General features: G+C 41.9%; 1 protein-coding gene across 5 annotated transcripts in view; it reads right to left on the bottom strand.

The window, feature by feature from the left end:
- Positions 1 to 21,429, bottom strand: part of LOC112222149 (poly(rC)-binding protein 2) — a 24,480-nt gene extending 3,051 nt beyond the window's left edge. Inside the window, exons 1-11 of one of the 5 annotated variants that reach the window (XM_024384791.2) lie at positions 21,275 to 21,429; positions 20,195 to 20,328; positions 19,889 to 19,912; positions 19,243 to 19,275; positions 18,874 to 18,990; positions 18,274 to 18,405; positions 17,773 to 17,904; positions 17,529 to 17,603; positions 14,234 to 14,293; positions 277 to 349; positions 105 to 160 (exon numbers count right to left, since the gene is read on the bottom strand). In XM_024384791.2, the coding sequence (XP_024240559.1) occupies positions 105 to 160; positions 277 to 349; positions 14,234 to 14,293; positions 17,529 to 17,603; positions 17,773 to 17,904; positions 18,274 to 18,405; positions 18,874 to 18,990; positions 19,243 to 19,275; positions 19,889 to 19,912; positions 20,195 to 20,263 (771 nt within the window). In that variant the 5' untranslated portion in view covers positions 20,264 to 20,328; positions 21,275 to 21,429. Of the gene's footprint in view, positions 1 to 104; positions 161 to 276; positions 350 to 14,233; positions 14,294 to 17,528; positions 17,604 to 17,772; positions 17,905 to 18,273; positions 18,406 to 18,873; positions 18,991 to 19,242; positions 19,276 to 19,888; positions 19,913 to 20,194; positions 20,329 to 20,998; positions 21,214 to 21,274 lie in introns of those variants that run through there. The other 4 variants (XM_024384794.2, XM_024384793.2, XM_024384795.2 and 1 more) reach the window with 4 other exon arrangements.

Raw genomic sequence — 21,429 nt, 5'->3', positions numbered from 1 at the left:
TATTAGACAAATAGACTAACCAAATGGCTGAATTATTTACATTAAACTTCAGCTGAAGTAACGAGAACAGGTGAGAGAATTCAAGGGTGGATGGGGACACTTACATCATTTGGAATGGTCAGCTCATGGGAACTAGTTTGTGCAGAAGAATCCATCCCAGCTAAAGAGAGAAAAGCACTCAGTACCTACAAAGCAAACTTTGCACACAATGCACCGTATAAACAAATAACATGTCAATCAAATGCTTCCTGTCTCCATCCTTCCTCTGTGACCTACCTTGGAAACCCTGGTTGTTGGGAGCGATGGGGAAAGGGCTCTGCTGCATGGCCAGCTGGTGGAGTTTGGTAAGCTTTGGAGAGAGAGATGGAAAGGAAGAGCGAAAGATGGAAAGAGATGGAGGGGGGGGGAATGAAAGGAGACAGACATCATAAGTCAGGAGACAGAGGGCTATGATCAGCACAATTATATATATATATATATATACACACAGTACCAGTCAAAAGATTGTAGAAAATTGTAAAAATAAAAACGTGTGTACATTGTAGAATAATAGTGAATACATCAAAACTATGACATAACATATGGAATCATGTAGTAACCAAGTGTTAAATCAAAATATATTTAAGAGATTCTTCAAAGTATCCACCCTTTGCATTGATGACAGCTTTTTAAAACATTTTTTTTTTTTTTTTTAAACCTTTATTTAACTAGGCAAGTCAGTTATTGAAAATAAGAATTTGTTCTTGATGGCCTAGGAACCGTGGGTTAACTGCATGTTCAGGGGCTGAACAACAGATTTGTACCTTGTCAGCTCGGGGATTTGAACTTGTAAACTTGAAGTTACGAGTCCAATGCTCTAACCACTAGGCTACCCTGCCGCCCCTTTGCACACTCTTGGCATTTCCTCAACCAGCTTCATAAGGTGGTCACCTGGAATGCATTTCAATTAAGAGCTGTGCCTGGTTAAAACCTCATTTGTGGAATTTCATTCCTTCTTAATGAATTTGAGCCAATCAGTTATGATAAGGTAGGGGTGGTATACAGAAGATGGTCTTTTATCAAGTAGGGCTAAGTCCATATGATGGCAAGAACAGCTCAAAATAAGCAAAGAGAAACAACAGTCCATCATTACATTAAGACATGAAGGCCAGTCACTGGAAAATTTCAGGAACGTTGAAAGTTTCTTCAAGTGCAGTCGCAAAAACCATCAAGCGCTATGATGAAACTGGCCCTCATGAGGACCGCCAGAGGAAAGGAAGACCCAGTGACCTCTGCTGCAGAGGAAGTTCATTTGAGTTATCTACACCTCAGATTGTAGCCCACATAAATCTCTCAGTTCAATTAACAGACATCTCAAAATTTAACTGCCTTAATTTTGCTGGACCCCAGGAAGAGTAACTGCTGCCTTAGTTAATGGGGATCCATAATAAATACATCAACTGTTCAGAGGAGACTGCGTGAACCAGGACATGGTCGAATTACTGCAAAGAAACGACTACTAAAAGGACACCAATAACAATAAGAAACTTGCTTGGGTCAAGAAACGCAAGCAATGGACATTAGACCGGTGGAAATCTGTCCTTTGGTCGGAGTCCAAATTTGAGATTATTGGTTCCAACCTCCGTGTCTTTGTGAGACGCAGAGTAGGTGAACGGATGATGTGCTTTGCTGGTGACACTGTCTGTGATTTATTTAGAATTCAAGGCACACTTAACCAGCATGGCTACCTCAGCATTCTGCAACGATATGCCATCACATCTGGTTTGCGCTTTCATTTGTTTTTCAACAGGACAATGACACAACACACCTCCAGGCTGTGTGAGGGCTATTTGACCAAGGAGAGTGATGGCGTGCTGCATCCAATGACCTGGCCTCCACAATCACCCGACCTCAACCCAATTGAGATGGTTTGGGATGAGTTAGACCGCAGAGTGAAGGGAAAGCAGCCAATAAGTGCTCAGCATATGTGGGAACTCCTTCAAGACCGTTGGAAAAGCATTCCAGGTAAAGCTGTTTGAGAGAATGCCAAGCGTGTGCAAAGCTTTCATCAATGCAAAGGGTGGCTACTTCGAAGAATCTAAAATATATTTTGATTTGCTTAACACTGTTTTTGGTTACTACATGGTTCCAGCTGTTATTTAATCATTTATGTCTTCACAATTATTCTACATTGTAGAAAATAGTATAAATAAAGAAAACCGTTGAATGAGTAGGCATTTCCAAACTTGACTGGTACAAACACGTTCATTAGATACACAACCCAGTTCACGAAAATGTATCGCTCCTACAGACAGTGAATGAATCACGAGTCTTTTCACACACGACAGTGTCTAGGGTTTACCGAGAATGGTGTGACAAACATCCTGTCCGCGTCAGTCCCCCGAGCAAAAACAGCTTGTTGATGAGACAGGTTGAAGGAGAATGGCAAGAACTCTGCAAGCTGACAGGCGGCTCACAAACGACAAATAACGGTGCAGTACAAGTGGTGTGCAGAACGGCATCTCGGAATGGATAACTAGTCTATCCATGTCACGGACGGGCTGTTGCAGCAGACGATCACACCGGGTTCCACTTCTATCAGTTAAAAACAAGAAGAAACGGCTCCAGTGGGCACGCACCACCAACAACGGACACTGAGGAGTGGAAAAACTTTGCCTAGATTATGAATGTGTGTTCATGTGTGTTCAGTTTACTTAAGTGGCCTGCGCAGTCCCCCAGACCTCAATCCAATGGAGCATCTTGGAACATACAAAATCCCTGTGGAACGTGTCTGACACCTTTTGGAATGCCCCAAAGAATTTCAGGCTGTTCTGAGGGCAAAGGGGGGGGGTCCAACCCGGTACTAGATGTCTGTGCCTAATAGACTGGCCGGTGAGTGAGTACACACGCACAGGGATGCACACACTCCAGTCAGAAAGTATTCAGACTCCACATTTTCTTACGTTACAGCCTTTTTTTTAAACCATAATGAAAAGTGAAAACAGGTTTTTAGAAATATTTGCAAAATTACACATTTTAAAACAGTCTTTGCTATGCGACTCGAAATTGTGCTCAGGTGCATCCTGTTTCCATTGATCATTCTTGAGATGTTGTTTCTACAACTTGGAGTCCACCTGTGGTAATTTAAATTGATTTGACATGATTTGAAAAGACACACCTGTCTATATAAGGTCCCACAGTTGACAGTGCATGTCAGAGCAAAAAACAAGCCATGAGGTCAAAGGAATTTTCCGTAGAGTTCTGAGACAGGATTGTGTCGAGGCACAGATCTGGGGAAAGGTACCAAAATAAGTCTGCAGCATGTGTGTCCAAGAACACAGCGGACTCCAATTTTAAATGGAATACGTTTGGAACTGCCAAGACTCTTCCTAGAGCGGGCCGCCCGGCAAAACTGAGAAATCGATGGTCACTGACAGAGCTCCAGAGTTCCTCTGTGGAGATGGGCGAACCTTCCAGAAGGACAACAATCCCCGCAGCAATCCACCAAAGCAGTCCTTTATGGTAGAGTGGCCAGACAGAAGCCACTCCTCAGTAAAAGGCACATGACAGCACGCTTGTAGTTTGCCAAAAGGAGTCTCTAACCATGAGAAACAAGATTCTCTGGTCTGATGAAACCAACATTGAACTGAATGCCAAGTGTCACATCTGGAGGAAACTTGGCACCATCCCTATGGTGAAGCATGGTGGTGGCAGCATCATGCTGTGGGGATGTTTTTCCAGCAGCAGGGACTGGGAGATCAATCAAGATCGAGGGAAAGATGAACAGAGCAAAGTACAGAGCGATCCTTGATGAAAATCTGCTCCAGACCGCTCAGGACATCAGACTGGGGAAAAGGTTCCCCTTCCAACAGGACAAACAACCCAACCCTAGCTAAGACAACGCAGGAGTGGCTTCGGGGTAAGTCTCAATGTCCTCGAGTGGCCCAGCCAGAGCCCGGACTTGAACGCGACCTAACATCTATGAAGAGACCTGAAAATAGCTGTGCAGTGATGCTCCCCATCCAACCTGAGAGCTTTAGAGGATCTGCAGAGAAGAATGGGAGAAACTCCCCAAATACAGGTGTGCCAAGCTTGTGTAGCGTCATACCCAAGAAGACTCAAGGCAGTAATCACTGCCAAAAGGTGCTTCAACAAAGTACTGAGTGAAGGGTCTGAATACTTATGTAAATGTAATATTTCATTTATTTTATACATGGCGTAGTGTGTAGATTTATGAGGGGAAAACTATTTAATCAAATTTTGGAATGTAACATAAAATGTGGAAAAGGTAAAGGGGTCTGAATACTTTCTGAATGCACTGTATATAGCCCGCATATTGACGTCACTTCCTGTTGAACGCGGAACGAGGGAGAGCTTGGTTTGTTTTGGAAGGTTTGTTGGTTTTGAAAGTGTATTGAGTTTCTTAGTAGCTAACTTTTGAATTTGGATCCTGCGAAGCAGTTGGCATCAGTTACTGGGACTGCGCTCTGTCCAATGATCCTGCCGATCAAAGCCGTGTCTGAGGAGCTATTTGGCGTACCAGCTAGCCCAGCTGCCTATCAAGCTAGCGGGGGTTTTCTAAGCGCTTGAATATAGCCTGCGACATGGTTAACCATTGTAGCTGGGACTGCAGATTTTCCCAGGTTTGTGGCCGTCTAGATCCCTGCTGTTTGTTGTTGTTTTCAATCTTCCCTGCGACCTGCCCTGTCTAGCACTACTAGAAGTAACAGCATAACCTACATTGCTAGCTAGTATGACAAAGACCAAAGCCGGCCACAAAGAGAGAGAAGTACCAGGAGTACTGTTGAGGACAGTGGTGTCTATCACAGGTGAAGGATCTTAAAAAATATATATAAAAAACACAAAATAAATTAAATAGGAGTTCCACAAGCATTTGTTACAACAAGAAATAGCTTCAAATGTTTTGTCCAAATAGTGGTGGAGTAAACTAATACAAAATAATAGATGACCTGACCAGAGAGGTCCAGGACCCGAAGAACAGTTTGCAGTTCTTCCGGGGTCAGCTCGATGAGTTGAAACAGAAGAACAGCAAGATGACAGCAATCTGTAGGTCACTGAGAGACAGGACATGAGTTCTGTGTGTGAAACCATGATAACAATAATGGAGAAATCAGATTGAGGGACAACCAAGGCAGAACATAGTTGTGGACAGAATTGCAGAACCTCTACATGAGACCTGGACAGAATCTGAGGACAAAGTGAGGGAAATTATCTTGGAGAAATTGAAGATGGACCACAGGAAGATTGAGGTGAAGCTGGAAAACCCACCACCTACCCAGGTGACAGGACCAGGATAGTGGTCAAGTTCCTAAGGTTCAAGGACAAGGTAGCAGTTCTGGAAAGAGCCAAGAACTCGAGGAACGTACATCTTCCTCAACAAGGACTATCCTGAAGCTGTATGCCAGAAGAGGAAAGAACTGATCCCAACCATGAAAGCTGCCAGAGCACGTGGGGACATTGGTTACATCCACTATGACAGGCTCATTATCTACCCTCCCAAAAGCCTGGAAGGCATGAGAGCTAAGCCTATGGGTTTGTAGCATCAACCCCACAGCACACACACCAATTGATTAATGGACTGCTGAATGTATATTGTTTATCTTTCTTTGTTTGCTATTTTCCATATTATGTCTCTCTGATAAGCTACCCAGAGAAAAGCTGAAAATAGCACATATTGATATATATAGCCTCAGAAATGAGGTTCATGAAATCAATAACTTGCTAAAGTCAGATAAGAGCCATATATTAGCCATTACTGACTTACTTAGATAATTAATTTGATGATACAGCAGTAGCAATATAAGGATATAACATCTATAGAAGAGACAAGAATGCTTATGGGAGAGATGGCTCTGAAGATATCCAGCAACACATCTCTGTAATGCTTAGAGAAGATCCTATCTTGTGTTATTGAAGTTGTGGTTGCAGGTTCACTTGGCACATCTAAAGCCTTTTCTTTGGGGGTGTTTCTATAGGCCACCAAGTGCTAAGTCAGTATCTAAATAATATGTATGAAATGGTTGATAGTGTATGTGATCTACTTTCTTGGGGACCTGAATATTGACTGGTTTTCATCAAGCTGTCAAACCAGAGCCTGTAATCTGGCTCATGTTATTAAATCAACCTACCAGGGTGTTTAAACACTACAGGAACAAGCTCATCCACATGTATCGATCACAAGGCGCCATGGAATGATGAGGAATTTAAAAACTGTATGGTTGAAAGAGATGGGGCAAAAGGAGTGGCTAATAAGTCTGGCTGCACATCTGACTGGCAGACTTAAATCAAATTGAGAAATCACATGACTAAACTCAAAAAGAAAAAAATGTATTATGAATCCAATATCAATGATATAAAGGATGGAAAAAAACTTGAGTACTTCAAAATGAAATTATGTGCAGAAACATCTTTCATAGAATCAGATGGCTTATTCAACACAAAACCATTTGATGTTTACCAATTATTTGAATAATTATTTAATTGGCAAAGTGGGCAAACTTATGCAGGAAATGCCAACAATGAACAGTGAGCCATCGTATTTATGCAAAAAAAAAAAAAGAAAAACATTGCAAGTTTGAATTGTATCAAGTTAATGTAGGAGAGGTGATGTGTGTGTTATCATCAATCAATAATGACAATAATCGATCAATCCTGGCATTGAGGCAGCAGGGTAGCCTAGTGGTTAGAGCGTTGGACTAGTAACCGAAAGGTTGCAAGTTCGAATCCCCGAGCTGACAAGGTACAAATCTGTCGTTCTGCCCCTGAACAGGCAGTTAACCCACTGTTCCTAGGCCGTCATTGAAAATAAGAATTTGTTCTTAACTGACTTGCCTAGTAAAATAAAGGTAAATTAAATTAAAATAAAATGACAACTCTGGTGGAAAGCTACGGATGATGTTAGCGGACTCTATAGCCACTCCCATCTGTCATATTTTTAATCTGAGCCTAGAGGAATGTCTTTGTCCTCAGGCCTGGAGGGAAGCCAAAGTAATTCTAACAGCAGACCTATCAGCATGCTGCCAGCTCTTGGATTTTTTTGTTGTTGACCAAATACAATGATATTTCTCGAAACAAATGAAGAAACTTTTAGCATGCTTATAGAGAAGGGCACTTAAGATGTACTGCACTGACACAAATGACTCATGATTGGTTGAAAGAAACTGATACTAAGATTGTTGGAGCTGTACTGTTAGATTTCAGTGCAGCTTTGATATTATTGACCATAACCTGTTGAGAAAACGTGTGTGATGGCTCCGCGCTAAATCCACGATATGGCAATCTAATAGATCTCAAAGGGTTTTCTTTAATGGAAGCTTCTCTAATGTCAAACACGTAAAGTGTGGCGTACTGCAGGGCAGCTCTTTAGGCCCTCTACTCTTTTATATTTTTGGCTAAGAGGAGGAGAGAGACTGACTGCATCACTTATGTTAATAAGAAACTATATAAAAAGAGACTGCTGACGTCATTGCCTGTCACAACTTGTGGACTTGTTTACGTGCTGCTGTGCGTTTTGTTGCTAGTGTTACTTTGCTTACCTGCCAACTTTACTTTTTTATTTATTTCCGTTTTATATCCCCCCCCTCAACTTCTTATTTTTACCTGGATGCTTTATCTTGGCATGGTTCTACAGGACCTCCACCAGCCGAAGCTAAGTACAGATAGTAGTATAAATCCCCTCGCACAGTCCCTGCAGCCGGGCAATTTTCTCATGGCTTCTGGAAGGAAATGCTGTAGGAATGATCAATCAGTTCTCGCCATTAATCAGCGTTCTCGTCTCTCCTCCACCCATTACGGGGTCTGAGACACCGAAGCCTTCCACCATTAACTCTGACAAATTGAAAACCCTAGTCATTGGGGACGCCATTACCCGCAGTATTAGACTTCAAAATAATTATCCAGCGATCATACACTGCTTATCAGGGGTCAGGGCTACAGACATTAAGGCTAATCTGAAGATGGTGCTGGCTAAAGGCTAAAACTGCCGAGTGTAGAGAGTATAGGAATATTGTTATCCACATCGGCACCAACAAAGTTAGGATGAAACCGTCTAAAGTTCACCAAGGGCAACATAGCCTCAGTGTGTAAATCAGCTAAAAAGATGTTGACATCGAGTAATTGTCTCTGGCCCCCTCCCAGTTTGTGGGGAGTGATGAGCACTCCAGCAGTCTCAACTCAATCGCTGGTTGAAAACAGTTGTTTTCTGCCTCTCTCAAAAGATCCAATTATCTACAAATTCTCCCTCTTTCTGGAACTCAGGAACAAGCCTGGCCTGCTGAGGAGTGACGGACTCCATCCTAGCTGGATGTGTGCTCTCATCTTATCTATGAACCTAGACATGGCTCTAACTTCACAATGAGATAGCCAGCCTGCCAGCTTAGTGGAGTCTACCACTAGCAGTCAGTGTAGTCAGCTCAGCTATCCCCATTGAGACCGTGTCAGTACCTCGATCTAGGTTGGGCAAAACTAAACATGGCAGTGTTCGTTTTAGCAATCTCACTGGAATAAAGACCTCCATTCCTGTCTTTATTGAAAGAAATTGTGATCTCACATCTCAAAATAGGGGTACTTAATGTTAGATCCCTCACTTCCAAGGCAGTTATAGTCAATTAACTATTAACAATTAACTGATCACAATCTTGATGTGATTGGCCTGACTGAAACATGGCTTAAGCCTGATGAATTTACTGAGAATAAGAACAATCATACATTTATTTTTGATACTGTTGCAAAGCTAACTAAAAAGCAGCATTCCCCAAGAGAGGATAGCTTTCACTTCAGCAGTGATAAATTCATAAAGTTCTTTGACGAAAAGATCATGCTCATTAGAAAGCAAATTACAGACTCCTCTTTAAATCTGCATATTTTTCCAAAGCTCAGTTGTCCGGAGTCTGCACAACACTGCCAGGACCTAGGCTCAAGGGAGACACTCAAGTTTCTTAATACAGTAGTAGATCTCTTGACACATTGATGAAAATAGTCATGGCCTCTAAACCGTCAAGCTGCATACTGGACCCTACTCCAACTAAACTAACTAAAGAGCTGCTTCCTGTTCTTGGCCCTCATATGTTGAACATAAAACAGCTCCCTATCCACCGAATGTGTACCAAACTCACTAAAAAGTGGCAGTAATAAAGCCTCTCTTGAAAAAGCCAAACCTTGAACCAGAAAATATATATTTAAAAAAACTTAAGACAAAAAAAAGAAAATGTACAAAAATTTAAATTTATATCAAATCTCCCAATGCGCTCTTTTTTAAAAAAAGCTGTTGCGCAACTCACTGCCTTCCTGAAGACTAAAAATGTATACAAAATGCTTCAGTCTGGTTTTAGACCCCATCATAGCACTGAGACTGTACTTGCTTTTGATACTATCGAGCACCACATTCTTTTGGAGAGATTGGAAACCCAAATTGGTCTACACGGACAAGTTCTGGCATGGTTTAGATTTTATCTGTCGGAAAGATATCAGTTTGTCTCTGGATGGTTTGTCCTCTGACAATTCAACTATAAAATTTCGGTGTTCTCAAGGTTTCTGTTTTAGGACCTCTTTTCACTATATATATATATATTTTACCTCTTGGTGATGCCATTCGGAAACAATGTTAACTTTCACTGCTATGAGGACGATACACAGGTGTACATTTCGATGAAACATGGTGAAGTCCCAAAATTGCCCTCCCTGGAAGCCTGTGTTTCAGACATAAGGAAGTGGATGGCGACAAATGTTTTACTTTTAAACTCGGACAAAACAGAGATGCTAGTTCTAGGTCCCAAGAAACAAAAGAGATCTTCTGTTGGATCTGACAATCTTGATGGTTGTACAGTTGTCTCAAATAAAACTGTAAAGGACCTCGGCGTGTCGAAACCCTGATCTCGCTTTTGACGAACATATCAAGGACAGCTTTTTTCCATCTACGTAACATTGCAAAAATCTGAAACTTTGTCCAAAAATTATGCAGAAAAATCCATGCTTTTGTCACTTCTAGATTATACTACTGCAATGCTCTACTTTCCAGCTACCCGGATAAAGCACTAAATTAAACTTCAGTTGGTGCTAAATACGGCTGCTAGAATCCTGACTAGAACCAAAAAAATGTGATCATATTACTCCAGCGCTAGCCTCACTACACTAGTTTCCCTAGCGCCGATTTCAAGGTTTTACTGCTAACTTACAAAGCATTACATGGGCTTGCTCCTATCCATGTTTCCGATTAGGTCTTGCCGTACATACCTACCCCTATGCTACGGTCACAAGATGCAGGCCTCCTTATTGTCCCTAGAATTTCTAAGCAAACAGCTGGACGCAGGGCTTTCTCCTATAGAGCTCTTTATTGAAGACTCATCTCTTCAGGGTCCTATGATTGAGTGTAGTCTGAGCCAGGGGTATGAAAGTGAACAGAAAGACACTGGAGCAACGAACCACCCTTGCCATCTCTGCCTGGCCAGTTCCCCTCTCTCCACTGGGATTCTCTGCCTATAACCCTATTACAGGGGCTGAGTCACTGAATTACTGGTGCTCACCCATGCCGTCCCCAGCAGAGGTGCGTCACTTGAGTGGGTTGAGTCTCTGACGTGATCTTCCCGTCAGGGTTGGCGCCCCCCTCAGGTTCGTGCCGTGGGGGAGATCTTCGTGGTCTATACTCTGCCTTGTCTCAGGGTAGTAAGTTGGTGGTTGAAGATATCACTCTAGTGGTGTGGGAGCTGTGTTTCGGCAAAGCGGGCGGGGTTATATCCTGCCGGGTTGGCCCTGTCCGGGGGTATAGTCGGACGGGGCCACAGTGTCTCCCGACCCCTCCGGTCTCAGCCTCCAGTAATTATGCTGCAATAGTTTGTTGGGAGGCTAGGGTCAGTCTGTTATATCTGGAGTATTTCTCCTGCCTTATCCGGTGTCATGTGTAAATTTAAGTATGTTTCCTCTAATTCTCACTCTTCTCTCAGAGGACCAGAACCCTAGGACCATGCCTCAGGACCACCTTGCCTGATGACTCCTTGCTGTCCCCAGTCCACCTGGTCGTACTGCTGCTCCAGTGTCAACTGTTCTGCCTGCGGCTATGGAACCCTGATCTGTACACAGGACGTGCTACCTTATCCTGGACCTGCTGTTTTCAACTCTCTCTTTACCGCACCTGCTGTCTCTAACTCAATGATCGGCTATGAAAACCCAACTGACATTTACTCCGGAGTTGCTGATCTGTTGCACCCTCTACAACCACTGTGATTATTATTATTTGACCCTGCTGGTCATCTATGAATGTTTGAACACCGTGGCCATGTACTGTTCTAAACTCCACCCGGCACAGCCAGAAGAGGACTGCCCACCCCTCAGAGCCTGGTTCCTCTAGGTTTCTTCCTAGGTTCTTGCCTTTAGGGAGGTGGACTCCTTAGGGAGTTTTTCCTAGCCACCATGCTTCTACATCTGCTTTGCTTGCTGTTTGGTGTTTTAGGCTGGGTTTCTGTTAGTGATGCACTGATATGACATTTTTTGGCCAATATCCGATATTTTCTGTGACAAAAAAACCCTGATACCAATATTTCAAATTTTAGCAGCCTTTTAAGCATTCTAGTACAGGTAAATAGTTACACACAGACACAGCGGTCTAAGGCACTGTATCTCAGGGTAAGAGGCATCACTAGTCTAGACTGTAATAATAACAACATCCGGCCGTGATTGGGAGTCCCATAGGGCGGCGCACAATTGGCCCAGCATTGTCCGGGCCGTCATTGTAAATAAGAATTTGTTCTTAACTGACTTACCTAATTTAAAAAAAAGGTTACACACAAAAAGTTATTTTGTTGGCATTTAGCCATGTCCCGTTACCAATAAAACTTAATCAAAACGTATTTATTTCACTTTCTTGCTGTGCTGTTTTGTTCATTTGTCCAGTCGTTTCATTCTCAACCAGGATTTCTATGGAACGCCGTTTGGGTCTTTGCGTGTCAAAAATGATACACGTCAAATAACCTGTTTCAGTAGCTATAATTAGCTAGCTTACTATAGCTAGGTGTCATCTAAAATAACCCTAATTTATAAGAGAGTTCTTATTTGATTAATGGTGGTCAGACCCATCAATGTGAAGCTAGCCACAATAGTGGACTTTGCGGTTAGCCTTCAAAATAAAAGTATAGCATAATTCTACTATTTGTATTAATTTGCATCACTCAATGACATACTTCACATTTGAAGGCAAACCGTAAATTCCACGATTGTGCCTAATCCTTATTGTAGCTAGCTTCACAACACATAACCCGCTCCGGTTGAGCCTCACTAGCCAGATGAAGCTAGCTGGCTGCTTATAAAGTTAGCTTTGGGCAACAGGGTTAAGTAGCTGGCTAGCGTTCCATAGTATGTATGTCGTGAATCTAATAGCAGTGACACTATTACTGTGTAACATCGGAAAAATAGCACACTTGGTAGTGTTAACCGGTGCTCGACCAGTCGGCGAAAGCCAACATCAGCCACAACAGAGAACGGTTGATTGTCAAGGGCAATGAATTCTATTATCTTGGCTTTAATGGATTGCCTTTTAGTTGTCTCGCTAACATTTTGACTTGTTGACTGCTTGATCCACACAGCAGACATTGTGGGCTAGTTTAGGAATGCTGTGTTGCACGTATAGTGCAACATTTTACGTGGTGTCATTACATCATGTATCTTCGTTATATAGGTATGCACGTAAGCTTTGACATCGGTCGTTAAACTAGGCATCGGCAGATACCGATATTGGCATTTTTAGCTAATGTCGGCTGATTACGATATGTTCACCGATATATTGTGCATCCCTAGTTTCTGTATAGCACTTTGAGTCATCTGCTGATGTAAAAAAGGGCTTTAAATAAGTTTAATTGATTGATTAAATCCCAAATTGATTGCATAGTCAACATACACAAAGCTCTGACATACGGTACACACTTATCCCTGGTGGCATGTCTGGTGGGGTATTTTCACAGTCCCCAAATCCATAACAAATTCAAGAAAGTGTACAGTATTATATAGATCCATTATTGCATGGAACTCCGTTCTATTTCATAATGTTAAAATGAACAGCAAACCTGGATTTAAAAAAAACAAACATAACGCCTCTCCCCTATTTGACCTAGATCGTTTGTGTGTATGTATTGATATGTAGGCTACGAGTGCCTTTTTTAAAAATTGATGCTGTTCTGTCCTTCAGCTGTTCTTGTCCATTAATGTTCTGTATTATGACATGTTTTGTGTGGACACCAGGAAGAGTAGCTGATGCTTTTGCAACAGCTAATGAGGATCCTAATAAAATACCTACAAAATCAATTTAAAAATTCTGTCGACACCGATAAATTATTGGCGAAGATTTAACACTACGAAATATCTGCAGAAAACATTGGCTATGAAATTATCGTCTGATACTGGAACGATTTTAGGCCATTGTCAGCCGATACCATAGGCTGAAACATCATGCATCCTACATATCAGAGAATGTTGGCCTCTTTAATTTAATTCTCTCTCCAATTATCAAAGGTAGAGTCATGCGTCCTCTGAAACATGACCCGCCAAACCACGCTCCTTAACACCCACCCGTTTAACCTGGAAACCAGCTGTACCAATGTGTCAGAGGAAACATCGTTCAACTACGATCGGAAGTCAGCTTGCAGGCACCCAGCCGCCTCAAGGAGTCGCTAGAACGCAACGAACCAAGTAAAGTCCCCCTGGACAAACCCTCCCCTAACCCCGGCGACGCTGGGCCAATTGTGCACCGCCCTATTGGACTCCTGGTCATGGCCAGTGAACAAACCCGGTTCTGTAGTGACACCTCGAAGCAGTGCCTTAAACCACTGCGCCACTCAGAGGAGGCCGGAATGCGGGGCTTCTGAGCAATTACTTTACAGCACTGTGTGCTGTCAATTTTTTATAATTACCATACATGGAGCAACTCAACACAATGGATTGATTGACAGTAGAAGACTAGCATAAGATCAAGCCAATGAGTCAAAGCCTAAATTCAGAATTCCTATCAAACATAATTGGTGTGCAGAGAAACTAAACAATACACACGGCAACAAAGTCATTGAAACAACCAACTGTGTTTAGAACTACAATTAGGCCTTAGCATTGCATCATTGCAGTGCATGAATTGAAACACAAAATGGAACTTGGGTGCTTAGGGGGGTGGGACAATAAGTACAGCATGTAATAGAGGGCAAATGCCATGGCTACCCAGGAGGGTTGACTGTATGTGTAGATATATGGGCTCACTTACAGAATGACCTTCACTTACGTCAGGCTGTGGAATGGCGTGCTGTCCTTGGACAGCGTATGCCTGCAATGAGAGAATAGCACTTAGGAGGGCACAAGGGAAACAGAAACAAAGTGCATGCACATGCATACACACCAAGTGAATGTACAGACAAACACGCAAATATATAGGCTGTAGTACACTGGGGACCTATGACCTTGGATGTCTGGAATGAGAAAAATGTTATGGGGTAATTCATACATCAACACACATCATAAGTAGTCACTCCCTCATGGATTTATTTTCTTAAAAATGCTTTATTGTAATTGGTCATTTATCTGCATAAAGTATTCCATAATGTTAAAGTGAAGAGAAATCTTTTTTACCAATAAAAATGTAATAACTAAAATAGTAATTTAGGCATTTCTAAATACAGTGAACTAAAATATCAGCGAAACATGAAAAGTGTTGGTCCCATGTTTCATAAGAATGAAAGATCCCAGAAACTTTCCATTCACACAAAAATATTTCTTGCAAATGGTGCTCACAAATTTCTTTACACCCTTGTTAGTGAGCATTTCTCCATTGCCAAGACTATCCATCAACCTGACAGGTGTGGCAAATCAAGAAGCCGATTAAACAGCATAATTACACAGGTGCACCTTGTGCTGGGTTCAATAAAAGGCCACTAAAATGTATAGTTGTCACACAACGCCACAGATGTCTCAAGTTCTGAGGGACCGTGCAATTGGCATGCTAACTGCATGAATGTCCACCAGAGCTGCTGCCAATGGAACTTGGCAACTACCGCCTCCATCGATTTAGAGAATTTGGCAGCACGTCCAACCAGCCTCATAACCGCAGACCAAGTCTATGCCGTCTTGTGGGTGAGCGGTTTGCTGATGTCAACGCTGTGAACAGAGTGCCCCATGGTGGCAGTGGGGTTATGGTATGGGCAGGCAGGCATAAGCTACGGACAATCAACAATTGCATTTTATTGATGGCACACAGATACCGTGCCTAGATCCTGAGGCGCATTGTCATGCCATTCATCCGCAACCATCACCTCATGTTTCAACATTATAATGCACGGCCCCATGTCGTAAGTATCAACTTTATGCGAAGGAGATGTGTTGAGCTGCATAAGGCAAATGGTCACAAGATACTGACTGGTTTCTGATCCACACCCTACCTTTTTATTAAGACATATGTGACTAACAGATGCATATCTGTATTCCCAGTCATGAGAAATCCATAGATTAGGGCCTAATTCATTCATTTCAATTGACTGATTTCCTTAAATGAACTGTAACATTGTAAAAAATACAATTGTTGCATTTATATTTTTGTTCAGTATAGTTTAAGAGTAAAAATTTGACTTAACAAATCACATAAGTTACATGGACTCACCCTGTATGAAATAGGGGTTGAATAACTACCCCTTCCATATGGAAAGTATTCAGACCCCTTGACCTTTTCCACATTGTTACAGCTTTATTTTAAAATGGATTAAATAATATTTTCCCCCCTCAGCAATCTACATACAATAGCCCATAATGAAAAAGCAAAAACAGGGTTTTAGAATTTACATATATATATTTTTTTATACCTTACCTACATTAGTATACAGACCCTTTGCTATAAGACTCGAAATTGAGCTCAGGTGCATCCGGTTTCCATTAATCAATCTTGAGATGTTTCTACAACTATTGATGTCCACCTGTGGTAAATTAAATGTATTGGACATGTCTATACAAGGTTCCAAAGTTGACAGTGCATGTCAGAGCAAAAACCAAGTCGAATGAACTGTCCATGGAGCTCCGAGACAGGATTGTGTCAAGGCACAGATTTGGTGAAGGGCACCAAAAACATTTCTGCAGCATTGATGGTCCTCAAGAACACAGTGGCCTCCATCATTCTTAAATGGAAGAAGTTTGGAACCACCAATACTCTTCCTAGAGCTGGCCACCTGGCAAAAATTTGAAATCAGGGGAGAAGGGCATTGGGTCAGGGAGGTGACCAAGAACCCGATGGTCACTCTGACAGAGCTCCACTGTGGAGACGGGGGAACCTTCCAGAAAGAGAACCATCTCTGCAGCACTCCACCAATCAGGCCTTTATGGTAGAGTGGCCAGGCGGAAGCCACTCCTCAGTAAAAGGCACATGACAGCCCGCTTAGAGTGTGGCATATCAAGAAGCTGATTAAACAGCATGATCATTACACATCAATTAGGCTTAAGTGCCTTGCTCAATAGCACACATTTTTGTCAGCGACCTTTCAGTTACTGGCCCAACAAAAACCGCTAGCCTACCTTCCACCCAAATCCAACACGTCACTGCAGTGTTGTGGGTATGCTTGACATCAGCAAAGGCTGGGGAGTTTCAGGATAAAAAGAACCGGGAAGGAGCTAAGCACAGCCAAAATCCTAGAGGAAAACATGCTTCAGTCTGCTTTACACCAGACACTGGGAAAATAACTCCCCTTTCAGCAGGACAATAACCTACAACACAAGGTCAAATCTACACTAGAGTTGCTTATCAAGAAGTCAGCAAATGTTCTTGAGTGGCCAAGTTACAGTTATGACTTAAATCTACTTGAAAATATATGACTAGACTTGGAAAATTGCTGTCCAGCCATGATCCCCAACAATGACAGCTTTTGAAAAGAATAACAGGCAAATATTGCTAAATCCAGGTGTGCAAAGTATTTACTCAAGAAGAGTCAGCTGTAATGCTGCCAAAAATGTTTAACATGCATTGTTGACTCAGGGGGGCGAATACTTTAATAAACCATGATTTATTAGTGTCTTATTTTTCATTCATCAAAAAAATATATACATTTTTCTTCAATTTGACAGAGTATTTTATGTAGATCGTTGACAAAACATGACAATTAAATCAATTTTAATCCCACTTTGTAACAAAATGTGAATGAATCCAAAAGGGGGTGAATACTTATGACAGGCACTGTATACACACACACAAAGAACACATTACACACAAAACAATGATATTGTCATGCGGGTAATGCATATGCACCCTCCAGCTAGCATTCAACCCATCTGTCAGCTCAGCTACTCCACAATTACTGGAGGGGATTTCTAACATAGAAACGCTGGCCAATCGGCAATGGTGCTGACATCTGCACAGTGCAGAATTATACTACTTAAAATGTAGTAACACAGACCTAAAGATGCAGTGGTATTCAACTTCCCTAAAACAAATGACAATGCTATCATTTTAGAAGGGAAACTTAATTAACAAACAACTGACATGAATTACAGACTAATTAGTTGATTAATTAGGTTGGTTTATTTACCTGACCACCTGCAAAGATAACGGGAGAGCCTGAGGGTTTGGGCCTGTAAGGGATGGTTACACCCTTAGGCGGAGACTGAGGAGAGAAACAAATACTATTAGGAACTGGAAACAATACATACACTGTAGTTATTTTGCAGGCACTTCAAATGTAGAAAAACAATGGTTATCAAATCAGGAAGCTAAGTAACATTCCTGACAATCCAAGACAAATAAGGGGTAGTGCGCCATTGTTCCCATACTACTACCTCAAGCATGACGACACAGATCTGCTTGACACACTCGATGATGGGCTGGGGGGTCCCTGCAATGGTGATGGCCCGCTCCGTGGAGTTAGGTAGCATGTCTCCTGCCACCTGCACCTGAGCTCCTGTCGACTACAGAGATACAGTTTTCTTTAAAATATCTTCAGACAATTATACTACTACTACTACTACTACTACAGCTAGTTCTTTGAATAAACATATTATTAAAATTTCATGTGGTGACCCAGTGCCAAAGACGCATTATTCTTAGGCGAAAATAACCCTGGTGTCAGTAAAGGTTGGATCATAGCATTCAACGACAGGTGTTTGGCAAGAATCTTCCATTCATAACTTGACTGGCCAAATGGTCAAAAAAGGTTTTTGGATGAATTTCCTAAGGGCTCATTCAAATTCCATTGTCAATACTTCTCTTTAGAATATATCTCATGAAACCCGCAGCTGTAATGATGACTGCCTCATGTGTGGCTGTATTGAACTTACCTCTCTGATTTCCTTGATCTTGCAGCCGCCCTTGCCGATGAGCGAGCCACACTGGCTGGCAGGCACAACGATGCGCAGGGTAACTGGCGGTTTACTGGTGGCCGTGCTGTTAGTCATTGAGCTGCTGATGTCCTGTGGGGAATACAACAGGAGACACTGGTCAGGATGACGTCAGTCCAAAGACCTAGAATCTAGGTCGTATAGATGTTTTAGGATCTTCACTATGAAAATTCAGAAATTGCTACTAGTATTTTTACTCCAAAATTGTGTGGTTATGGGTGCATAAAAACTATTTTCTTTACAATTTCATTTTAATACAGTTCCAGTCAGATTGAAACATTTTTTATTTAACTAGGCAAGCCAGTTAAGAACAAATTCTTATTTACAATGACGGCCTACCCCGGGCCAACCCGGACGACGCTGGGCCAATTGTGCGCAGCCCTATGGGACTCCCAAACACTACCGGATGTGATACAGCCTGGATTCAAACCAGGGACTGTAGTGACACCTCTTGCACTGAGATGCAGTGCCTTAGACTGCTGCGCCACTCGGGAGTTATACATGGCCTGTTTGAAATCTGTAGTTAGGATTCATTCGAACCTCCTCCAGCTTCTCGATGATCATGGAGAAGGCTTTAAAGATGGCGGTGGTGGGGCCTGCCAGGGTGATGATCCTCTCTGGGCAGTTCCCTTCTGAGATGTTGATACGAGCACCACTCTACACAAAACAAACAGTCACTTGTTTCTTTATTTCAATGCTAAAATATTAAGACTCCATATATTTAATTTAGGAATTCAGTCATTAATTAAAGCTCTGTTAGTGCCAGCCTGATTTTGGTTCTAAAATTGCAATCTGTCAACCCTGAAGCATGAGTCAGAATCAGACATGGAAAATGTATAGAATTGTCTACTTCTCTCAAACTCCTTTCAACACTTCTATACAGCCTCAATGCAATGACAGACAACTCACCTCCTCTCTCATCTTCTTCACAGACTCTCCTTTCTGCAGAAAAATGACAGGAACCACAATATTTACATACACTACTGTTGCTCCCAATTGAATCGGGTTGCACAAAAACAGTCAAATTTACTGGGCCGGTGGGCAGGACGGTTCGTGATTATGACGGGGTGAATGAGAAAATATCTAAAAGAATGCATTACTAAACTGACTTTCCAAACTTGGGTCAGTTGTAGACCCAATTCCTCTCTGCTTACCTCGTCAAAACAAAAGTTCCCCGCAAGTTATTACTTTTTTGTCCACATATGGCGCATGTGAAGTGAATATATGGCGCATAGGAAGTGAGTCTACAACAGACCCACGGTTGGAAAGTGTTTTTAATAATACATCACTTTCAATATTTTGTCTGAAATCCCCCCTCTCATAATGACCAACTGTCCTGCCCACCGGCACAGTAAGTTGAAATGGATTTTGTTTAACTTCTAGCTTCACCATGGAGTGTTTTTGTGCAACCCATACAATGGGGAGCAACACTAGTGTATGTAAATATACCTACGCTGCTAAACGCAGCTAGATGTTTACACAACAGTCACAGCCATGATTGAACAGTGCAAAGCTGAACACAGTGAGAAACATCAGGAAAAAAAGACACACTCACCTTGCCAATAATGCTTCCAACCTCCTGCAGACAAGAAAAGCAATATCACTAATCCATCTGTTTTTCATATTCACTTAATAGCTTTACTCAAGATTGAAAGAAACCTGTCTGTATTAGTTTTCCCCATTATATCCAAGTTATCCAATGTAGTGTGCAAGGTTTATGCTAGTCTCTGGTGCCTCACTAAAGACAGTGGCAAGAGATTAGGTTTATGCTGACTATTCACAGTAATGAATGAGTTTTGTGAATGGAACAACCATGGTGTAATGGTCATAACTCTATCACCCATCTCCTGTTCATACCCACCTTTCCGTGCATAAGTAGCCTAATAGTAAGGGTGACATTGAGCCCTCCTTCAACCACACTGGTGTCCATAGCTGTTGTAGTGTCTTTAGTCTAGACTGGCCAAGAAGTCAAGTCTCTGGTCAAAAGTATCAGGTCTGCAAGACAAGAGGGACCAGAGAGATAAACGGACGAGTTTTAAGTTACAGAGGGCAACCAACAACCAGAACTAGTTACTGTTCTATATAGAGTGTTAAACTGAAAAGAGTATAACTAGCTGCTGAATGTGTTGACCAGATGAGATGGATATAGTACCAGTCTGATGATGCCATCTCGTAAGTTAATCACGTCGATTAACTTGATTCCTTAACTACACCAAAGATTCACTGACTCCGTTCACATTGCAGTGTACAGGTTCAGATAATAATAGTAGCTAGCTAGTTAACGGCCTATTGATTAGCTAACGTAAAACAACTCTGGAAGAAACAGCCCTGTGTAGCGACGCTAACTAGACTTAGTTGCTAACATTAGCTAACAGTTACCTAGCTAACTACCTTTATTTACACCTTGGAAAATACAAAAAACATTTTAAAACAAAGTTACTGTAGTAGCTAGCTAGTAGTAACGTTTGCTAGCTAGAATTTTTTATGGATATAAACCAGAATGCTTGCTATAGTGAAAATAAAATGTCAAAGCTTCAAGTGTCTACTTGAAATGACAACGAGTTAGCTAGCTAGCAGTATGGCTAGCAGTGACATTAGCTACCTAGCTAAACTAGTTAAGAGTTGAAAAACCTAAATTAATCAATTAATAAGAAACTATCCATACCTTGGGTACAGTAGTGTGGATACATCAATATTGTGCAAGCTGCATGTTCTCGTTAGGTTGTTTTTAAAACCATTAACTAGTTAAAAAAGGAAGATATCAAACGTTAACTGGCTAACTAACGTTAATCAAATCAGAATGAGCACAATGTTAGCAAACTAGCATGTGTAACGATAATCCGCAATTTTGAATGTTGCGGCCTAGGTCCTGAGACTCGTTCAGGCGCCGTTAACCCTGTCCTTCATTCCAAAGAAAATGCAGTAGTTAGGGCAGCCTTACCTGAACCGTACTGTGAGATGTGTTCAGGGGGAGGGTAGGGTATTAAGGGAAGAGGTTCGGGAGGGAATTTTAAAAGGATTCGGGGAAAAGGGAAGAGACGCTGCTGCTCGATCGGGTTCCACTCTTCTGCTCAACACAAAAGACAACAAAAGGAA

Source organism: Oncorhynchus tshawytscha, linkage group LG22 (assembly GCF_018296145.1).
Source record: "Oncorhynchus tshawytscha isolate Ot180627B linkage group LG22, Otsh_v2.0, whole genome shotgun sequence".
NCBI classification, from domain to species: Eukaryota; Metazoa; Chordata; class Actinopteri; order Salmoniformes; family Salmonidae; genus Oncorhynchus; species Oncorhynchus tshawytscha.
Note: the sequence above shows the minus strand (reverse complement) of the source record. Positions and strands in the feature narration are given on the sequence as shown.